This window comes from Mus caroli, chromosome 2, assembly GCF_900094665.2.
Source record: "Mus caroli chromosome 2, CAROLI_EIJ_v1.1, whole genome shotgun sequence".
Lineage (NCBI taxonomy): Eukaryota > Metazoa > Chordata > Mammalia > Rodentia > Muridae > Mus > Mus caroli.
The window spans coordinates 113,812,005-113,822,110 of NC_034571.1; the positions used below are offsets into that span (position 1 = coordinate 113,812,005).

At 41.0% G+C, this 10,106-nt stretch overlaps 1 protein-coding gene across 2 annotated transcripts in view; it reads right to left on the bottom strand.

The window, feature by feature from the left end:
- Ubr1 (ubiquitin protein ligase E3 component n-recognin 1) overlaps window positions 1-10,106 on the bottom strand; it is a 123,580-nt gene extending 113,474 nt beyond the window's left edge. For both annotated transcript variants that reach the window (XM_029469902.1, XM_021184371.2), the window contains exon 1: window positions 9,886-10,106. In XM_029469902.1, coding sequence (XP_029325762.1) covers window positions 9,886-9,966 — 81 coding nt within the window. In that variant the 5' untranslated portion in view covers window positions 9,967-10,106. The remainder of the gene's footprint in view (window positions 1-9,885) is intronic.

Here is a 10,106-nt window from a genome sequence, read left to right on the forward strand (position 1 = left end):
TGAGTTCAAGACCAGCCTGGTCTACAGATTGAGTTCTAGGACAACCAGGGCTGCATAAAAAAAGGCACAAAAGAGTGAGTTCATATGCTACTGTTTATACAAAGGAGGCAAGAAGATACACTGTATCTGCTTATATTTAAATAGAAAATCTCTGGGGAAAGGGTGGTGTACTGGCTAGTTTTGTGTCAACTTGACACAGCTGGAGTTACCACAGAGAAAGGAGCTTCAGACAAGGAAATGCCTCCATGAGATCCAGCTGTAAGGCATTAGTGATCAAGGGGGAAAGGCCCCTTGTGGGTGGGAACATCACTGGACTGGCAGTCTTGGGTTCTATAAGAGAGCAGGCTGAGCAAGCCAGGAGAAGCAAGCCAGTAAAGAACATCCCTCCATGGCCTCTGCGTCAGCTCCTGCTTTCTGACCTGTTTGAGTTCCAGTCCTGACTTCCTTTGGTGATGAACAGCAGCATGGAAGTGTAAGTCGAATAAACCCTTTCCTCCCCAACTTGCTTCTTGGTCATGATGTTTGTGCAGGAATAGAAACCCTGACTAAGACAGGTGGGTATGGGTGGCTAAGGTAGTAGAGTGTTGTCTAGCATATAGGAAGTCCTGGGTTCCACCCACAGCACTACATTAAAACCCTAGCATGGTGGCACACAACTGTAACACAGCACTCTGAAGGTGGAGGCCAAAGGATCCTAAGTTCAAGGGCGTCCTCAGCTACACAGCAGATGCAAGGCCTGGGTTATATGACACCTGTGTCTTTTAAAAAACAAGGACTGAAAATTTCAAAATAAATTAAAAATGGAAAAAGCTCTGGGAAAGATCTGATTTTTCACTGTGTACCTTTACTGTGGCTTGAATATGCAATGTCCACACAGGCCCACTCACGTGTTATACGGTTCCAGCTAGACGTGAAACTTTGGGAGGAGCCTGGAGAAGTAGAACCTTACTGGTGGCAGTAGATAGCCAGGAAACTGGCTTTGAAGGTTCTCACCACTGCTCGTACCCTTTGCCCCAATCTCTCTGTTTCCTAATCCATCACAGAGGTAAGAGCAAGGCATCTCAGGCTTCCACCATCAGATAAGTCTGCCCTCCTGGCCATGAAACTAGGAGCTAAAATAAATCAGGCTTCCTCTACGCTGCTTCTGCCAGATGTTTCGCACCAGAAAGAGAAAAAAACTAAACACCTTGTAAATTTTTATTCATATGTGTGTGCATGTGCACACATATGCACAGTCTACAAAAATCACTCTAAAAGCTTACTTAATCTCATATATCTCAGTACAAAATTAATCATAAAAGCAAAACACTTAAAGAGGGAAAATTTCTCTACTGTTAATTTCAATATAGCACTTACTACATTCATTTTGTTCCCCTATCTAACACTATTAGCTACAAATACTCATTCATTCACTTAGTAGTGCTGGGAGCTGAACCCAGAGCCTGGTGCACACTTAAGCTGATTACCTATATTTGTTTTGTTTCTATATGAGACAAGATCTCACTATGTAGCCCTGAATGTCCTGAAACTCTTTTTTTGTTTTTTTGGTTTTTTTTTTAGCTCTGGCTATCCTCAAATTTAGAGAGTTATCTGCCTGTCTCCACCTTTGGAGTGCTGAGATTAAAGGCACAGGTCACCGCAAATGGCCATTAAATTGATTAATTTAAATGTTTACAACTAGTCCTTTCAAGTAGACTGGAAGCTTCTGAGGAGAGGAATTGCCTTTCAAAACACTTTATACCCACAGGCACAGCACAAGTATTCAACAGAAGTTCTCAGTTATTGCAATATTACGTACTTGCTAGTAAAAATAACATAAATTTTGGCATTAAGCCTTTGTAATTTTGTCTATAGATGCATTTCAGTAGACACAGTATAATTATATTCTTTTACAAAAGTTTCCACTATTGTCACAAGTATGGAGTGTGCTTTTTGTTTTAATGTTTTTAATTCTTTAAGAGGCTTATACGACATCTTACACTGGTCACATTCAGCTCCTCCCCCAGCTCTTCACAGGTCCATCTCTCCCTGCTTCCCTACAAACCCAGCTTCATTCCGTTTGTTTGTTTGTTTGTTTGTTTGTTTGTTTTTAAACCCATCAAGACCAATTTGTGCTGCCCAAATATTCCTGTATGTATGGTCTTCCTCTAGAGTGTGGTTGGCTGACTAGGAACACTCTTAAAAGAAAAATCTCTCCCTCTTCCAGAAGCTAATAATTACTGTGGTTCCATGGCTAGGGCCCAGGTTGCCTGCCCACCTCCTCTCCATACTATGACTTCATCAGGCTTGAGTTTGCACAGGTTTTGTGTATGTCGGCAAAACCCCTGTGAGTTCATAGTTGCAGCTTCCCTGCTGTCTCCAAAAGACACTGTTTCCTTCATTGGCTACATAGCCACAGCCTCTCACTCTAAAGGCCCTTTCCTGCCTTTTCCCCATTTTCTCAGAACCCTGAGCCTTGGGAGGAGAGGTGGGTTTTTATTATTTTTACTTTTTATTACTGTTGTTGTTGTTGTTGTTATTATTATTACTTTTTGAGATAAGGTCTCACTTAGTAGCCCAGGCTGACCTGAAACTATTTAGCTCAGGCTGGCCTTGAACCCATGGTAATTCTCCTGCTTCATCCTCCCAAGTTTGAGAATTATAAGTGTGAGCTTGTAATACTTCTTTTTTTTTTTTTTAAAGATTTATTTTNTNTATGTAAGTACACTGTAGCTGACTTCAGACACACCAGAAGAGGGCATCAGATCCCATTACAGATGGTTGTGAGCCATTCTGTAATTGCTGGGAATTGAACTCAGGACCTCTGGAAGAGTAGTCAGTACTCTTAACCCCTAGCCATTTCTCCAGCCCCTTGTATAATAATACTTCTTATACCCAGCTCAGAAATTATTTTTCAATTAAAATGTTCATAATCTCTTTCCAGATTAACACACACACACACACACACACAGCCAATAAAATGCCTCAGCCATGATGACTGAAGTTTAATCCTGGCTACTACAAGGTAGCAGGAGAAAAGTGACTTCTGAGAATTGTCTTCTGACCTCTACATATACAGTAAGGCACAAGAGTACCTGTACTCACATCCTTCATATATATACATATATCTGTGTATATACACATATGTATATATACATACTTACATACATACACATAATAAGTAAAAAAAACTATAGAATATGTATCTTACTGAATAAACAAGTAATTCAGCATTTATTATTGGTAAATGTTTTGTTTTTTTCCCCCTTTTGGTGGTTTTTAGTGTTCTCTTCCACTTGCAACAGGAATTAAATGTTTAAGTTGAAAGACCAGAAAAACAAACAAACAAACCCCATTTTCTCCACATTTTCTCCATTTGGAATTAAGGGAAAGCTTTCCTAACTGTGCACAAAACAAGTTCTCACAGCATTTACATCCCAGACATGCCAAACATTTTCCCCATCCCCATGGAGATTAAAACATAAGTTTGCAACTCTAACAGATTCCCGGAGGGAACATCATTTGAAAGAGGAACTTCGGTAGATTCTTGTTCAAACCACAACTCACCCTTGCAGAAGTCCACTACTGGACATCTACAGTCTTCAGAGGCCTGCCACTTCTTAAAGTCCTTTTTCTGATTTAAAAATATTTTTAATTATATTTATTTGTTTGTTTTTTCAGAGTCTTACCATAGTGTCCTGGAACTTGGCTTGTAGAGTAGCCTTGTCTTAAACTGAGAAATCTGCCTGCTCTGTCTACCAAACTGTGGGATTAAAGACTTGGCTGCTGCTGCTTCTGCCTGTCTGTCTCTGTCTCTGTCTCTGTCTCTGTCTCTGTCTCTCTCTTTCTTTTCTTTTTTTCTTAAAGAGAGGTAACAAAACCTAGAGGCTCTGAAATTTTTCATAGGTAGTACCAAATTAGCAATCAGACATTTATAGGCATCAAGAAATCCTTGGGCTGGGCTGGAGAGATGGCTCAGCAGTTAAGAGCACCGACTGTTCTTCCGAAGGTCCTGAGTTCAAATCCCAGCAACCACATGGTGGCTTACAACCATCTGTAATGGCATCTGATACCCTGTACTGGTGTGTCTGAAGACAGCTACAGTGTACTTACATATAAATAATAAATTAATTAATTAATTAAATAAAAAAGAAATCCTTGGGCCATAAGAAGTTTCCTTGTATTGTTTGACAAGTACTTTTGTTTTGCTTTGTTTTTGTTTTTTGAGACAGAATTTCTCTGTGTAGCTCTGACTATAAACCAGGCTGGCCTTGAAATCAGGAATCTACCTGCCTCTGTCTCCCAAGTTTAAGGATTAAAAGCAGGTGCCACCATGCCTGATAACAAGTTCATATTTTTAAAAACAAGCCACAAAATTCCTGCTTTCAAAGAGCACATTCTCGACTTGGAGAATGTAGGAAACTAACGGCTCTTAGATCCGTTCCGTGGAGACAAGTAAACCTAGCTATACAGTTTTATTTCTTCTCTGTTGGCTCCATATTGTCAGCCTTAATCTGACTGAGTCTCTCTTCCACACTACATTTCATTATTCCTGCTAGCCTCATGCTGTCTGTATACGCAAGTTTCCAATGTATTTGTGGCATTAACAATGTAAGTCAGAGCAATATAAAGAAGCTATGACAAGCACAGTCACTTCTGTCTCCATCTCTGTCTCTCTCTCCTCTTTACTCTTTAGTTAAAGCATAATAAGTATGCTGTCAAAATCTGGTTTTTATAAGCATTCTGTCACTCTTGAGCAGCTGTCTTCCATTTTTATCTCTGACCATACTTCTTTTTGAGTCTTTGGATAAATGCAATGTTTTCCTATGGCTCTTTTCAGTGTATGGACTATACACTTGCAAACAACTAAGGTATTTTCTTATATTTGAAAGTAAAGCATGTGTGCATTAAAAAAGAATTAATGAAAAGACATACCTTCTTGTGGCTAATGCCATTTCTAAGCTTACTCGTAAAAACAAAGGCTGAAAGGCTTTTTAAAAGTTTGCCCATAAATGCATATTAAGTGGTTTGAGTCTCACTCTACTGAGTCAAGTAGAGCTTGCTTGAAGGACAGCATTAAGTAAACTATTAGAAGGAATACTCAAGAGAGTAACTGTGGACTTGGCTCTGACCAGGACCTGAACTGCTTAGAGAAGCACAGTAATTCTTCTGGTTCTTTCTGTGGTGTTTGTTCAGAATATAGCCTCTTTCCACAAGTCCTCCAGTTATTACAGGGACATAATACTTTTTTAAAGGATGCATCATGCTAGGCATGACGGATTGTGAGGTACAGGCCAGTAAGAGCTACATAACAAAATTCTGTCTCAAAAAAAAAAAATAAAATAAAGAAAAGCTGGGCAGTGGTGGCGCACGACTTTAATCCCAGCACTTGGGAGGCAGAGGCAGGTGGATTTCTGAGTTCCCAGCCTGGTCTACAAAGTGAGTTCCAGGACAGCCAGGGCTATACAGAGAAACCCTGTCTCGACGAAAAACCAAAAAAAAAAAGCAAAGAAAAAGCCCAAATTCATCAATCAAAATAAAAACAGCTACTGCTTCTTTCACAAATGCCATGGTAACTCACACAGGAGTTCATGTAAGTCACCAGGGAGTAGTGAGGTCTTAATACTTTGTCTTAAGCTACCTGAGACAATGGATTAAAGTTTATATGAAATTATTTCATAAAAAACAGCACAGGATTAATGCCTTTAGAGACACTGGATAATGTAATGGCAAGGGAACTTTGGAATAGCCTTCAAAGGCAGCACACAAAGAACGGGCTAAGGCACCTGCCCATGGGTCATCATGGGGCACTGACTTACACATCTATCTTCCCAGACAGATTTCCTATCAAGTACTGAAGACTGACACAGAACTGATTTAGTCTTGAAGATTACACCAGTTGCTCTGTAGAGAAATGACTGGAATGCTTTGTCCAGCATCACTCCAGGGAATTGCCCTGACCAGGGGCAGCAAGGGTATGAAGAAAAAGCAGACACAGAGAGACGAAAAGTTGGGATCAGATAGCCTGGACTCACAGATAGAGAAACCTCAGCACTCCACAAGCTCATGTGCGTGTGTGTGTGTGTGTGTGTGTGTGTGTGTGTGTGTGTGTGCATACACATACAGCACAGGCAGGCAGGGCTCTTGCATACAGCTGAACGAGAAGGCAGAGTTATGACATACAGATAAACAAGGAGACAGGGTTTATAGCAAACAGTCTGGATCAAGGGGATGGGGAGCACTTAATCTCAACAGGAGCATTCTCTGCAGGAAGCGCTCTTCAGACCATAAACACCATGGGGAAGGGGAGGTGATAGTTATGGTGGACATTTTCCCACAAACACTATCAATATATGCAAATGGACCGGAAGAAGGAAGGCGTTGCCATCCCTCTGAGCATCACCCTGGGAGCAGGGATGGAGAGGGAGGCTTTGCCATCTTCCCATGGGTCTGAGGCCATGTTCCTTGACAAGCTTTTGTCCATGTCAACAGCACACATTCACTCAAGGCTTCCTCTCATCCCCACACTGGAAGATGACAAAAGTAGAAGGAGAGAGACCAGTGAAGAAGCTACAGTTGTCTAGGCAACAAATGGTGGCTTAGATTACAATGATGAGTGTAAAGACAGAGAGACATTTGTATCCAAGAACTATTGTGGAGGAGGTGCCCTGTACAAGAATAAAAAAAAAAAAAAAACAACAACCTTGATTTGCCTTCCTGCTGCCCTCCTAAAATCTACCATGAATGCAGAGACCAAAAGCCAGAGGTACAGATGTCATTTGTTCCTTTCATTTTTCCCTCAACTTAATAATTAGGTCATCTTTGCTTCTATCATATTTCCAACATCTTCTTCAAACTGATACACTTTTGTCTGCCTGTAACAATCTCTCACATCCTAGCGGACTCCTACCTGCTCTCTCTTTTGGAAACAACCATCGGACGTGCTAGTGGAGACGAGGAAGCAACTGAACTTATGATTCTGAAGCTCACAAGTGAGATGATCCAGAGCTATAAGCTAGGAATTGAACATATGTGAGTATGAAAAGCTGTAGAACTGGATGAAATCACATACATGGTGTCAGCGTACAGAAAAAGATCGTAGTGCCATGCCATGTGACACCTTCCTCTTAGGCAGGAATCCAGTCAAAAAAAGCAGATGTTCCGGCAGACCATCCAATGCCCTCCGGATTTCCAGTTTTCTCAGTACTTTTCGTGGATCCAATAAACTATCCTTTCCTAAAAACTACATCCCAGACATTGTCTTACTCTTGTTTTCTCAGCTGTGTGGTTTCTGGGTATTTGTGTGTGTATATGCACACAACTTGACCTCAAATATATTCATTCCTATAGCCTCAATCATTGATTCTAAACTGGTAACTTCCAAGTGGCTAGCTTACTAAGGCATTCTTGTGAATATGTAGCTTCTTGGACCTTTTGGACTTTTACGGTCCAAGAATCAACTCTCTTGGTGAATCTTTTTTTTTTTTCTTAACTCAAATTATTTATTTTTATCTTGGTAAATCTTAAGCAATATCTTGTACAAATGTCCAATAACTCTCAATTATTATTTCATTTCATTTTATTTTATTTTTGATTTTTCCACTCGTTCTATTTTTTTTAATTATTACTATTATTGTGTGGGAGCAGATATGTACATGTGCCACAGCATGAACGTGGAAGTCAAAGGGCATATTTGTAGAGTTGGCTATCTCCTTCCACATCTTCATTGGTTCTAATGATCAAATCAAGGTACCAAGCTTATGCAGGAAGCAGCTCTGAGCCATCTTGCTAGCCCTATCATTTCATGCTGCTTACTTGTTAGGTGACCTTAGACCTTGCTGAAAGGTTACTAAAACAACCTTGTATCTTTAAAAAGGCAATTTAGTTTAAAGAAATCAGCAACTGTAACTAGAAAAGCACTCTAATGAGAACAAAGTCTTTACTAGATCTTGTAGCTGTCCTATATTTGTTATTTTGTTTCCACAAAACCCAACAGTGATTTGAGATATAAATTAAGCAAACAGTGGTGGGGTGCTGAAGACTCAAACTGGGCAATCTTGGCTTAACCACAAGTTTTAAATAGGGAGAATGAAATGGGAAAGGGCAGATGGAAAAACTACAGGAAGTAGGATGAACTCTGGGGTCAAGCAAAAAGGGCTCAAGCCAAAAAATAAAGGCTTCACGGTCATCGGTCTGTATCCACTTACACCACCCTATCTTGAATCTAAATTCTTCATCTTTTATATTATCTATAGGCTGAATTCCCTGAGGCTACATGACACCACTCCTTGCTTCTCTGTAAAATTTAAAAAGCCTTGCCCAAAGAAATATATTATTCTTTGAAGGCATGTTTGTTACAGATTCCTGTTCAATTTCTATACCATTATTTCCAATTCCAAAGTAATGGATGTTTTATGGTTTTATTAATGGGGTTTTACAGTGCTAGTGGGAAAGAGTTAACATAGCAACGATTTAAATAAACATTACTCATCTTTGGCAATAGAAAACTACAACTATCCTGACTATAACACACTAGATTACAAACAAACAAAGCATGTGATTCTACCTATGAATCTTTTTTTCTATTTTTGTTTTTAGATGGAGTGTCACTGTCTAGTCCGGGTTTGCCTGGAACTCCTGAAAGTAAATGATCTCTCTACCTTAACTATAGCTCAGAAGAAGAGCTCTTGCCTAGCATGCATAAGGCCTGGAGTTTTCTCCCTAGCACTAAAAAACCAAAACCAAAAACAAACAAACAAAAAAAAACCGGTTTAGCTACTTGTAAACATTTTCTAGCTGTTTTCATCTAAGCTACATTACCAGTGGTGAAATGAGTTTCAACTGCTTTTTGGGATGGAGGAGGAAGACTGCCAAGTGCTGATCTAGTGCATATATTCTTATTCCAACTTTGTCCCTGATGGTTTTTTATCTTACAGACATTCTCTCTAGTCTCCGCGGTTGACTTATTTCTGAGTCATTCTCTTGTCTCATAAAATAATGTTCTAGAGTCTGCTGGGGTAAAGTAAGACAAGAATGAGTTTATTAAAACTACAAACAACTTCACTAACAGGTATGTGTATATACAATGGGTTTGCGTGGGTGCAGGTATGTTTCCCACACTTTTCCATATGCAGCTATAGACAAACTGATAAAACATGTTGTAATCAATAGTGAGTACTTCCTAAGGATCTCCCTCCCCACTAGTTATCTGAAGGGACCACATCAGAACATGTGTGAACATTACCCCACCTTTCAGCCTACTCTGTTCGTATTCTCCACACAGTCAGACTGCTGACTCAATTTTATTCTACCTCTCCTTTCTCAGCCCTTCAAAAATCTAATAGCCAAGTATAGATTCCAGTATTCTCTCGTTTGAAATGTCCCTTCTCATATATAAAAGGCATGACAAATGACAAATTTCCCTCACTGGGGGCCAGATCAAAGGTTCTCAAGACGCTGCAATAATGGATATCTGGCCATGACTTGCCAGCCGCAACACTCACTGCCACTATCAAGTCCACCCCGACAAATGCTATATCACACCAGGTGCTGGTCCCGATGCCTATCAACAAGAGGGGTCAGCAATGCGTCTACCGAAAAATGGCCTTCTCCAACCCCATCTCAGCTCCTACAGCAAACCCACCTAAATGTGCACGAGTTCTTTCTACTTCAAAATAGAGACATGCCTGTCTGAGCACGTTGAGACTTAATAGATGACAGTCATTAAACTCCGTAGACCTGGCTGGCAGGAATGTGTGTAGGAGACGACTAACTTTATCGGGGTCCTTCAATCCTAGGACTCCCCTTCCCCAGCGCCGCCATAGAAAGCGGAGCCCCAAACCCTCCCAGGCACGGTGGGAAGCTGTTGGTGGAGAGGACAAAAGGCGCTAGCAGATGAAGACTCACCGATGCCGGCCGCTGCGGGGCCAGGGGAGGCTCCGGGCTGACGTCCATCCTCTCGGCGCCGTCCATCTCTTCGTCCGCCATCTTAAGGGAAACGAACACCCGCAGTTCCCGACCCCGGGCCGCCAGCTAGCGGAAACCTGTGGCCGGCCCGACGCGACAGGGACGACACTTTTACGACGGCCCCTGAAGAAGTCAGGTTTGTCGCAGCACCCGGAGCGGCT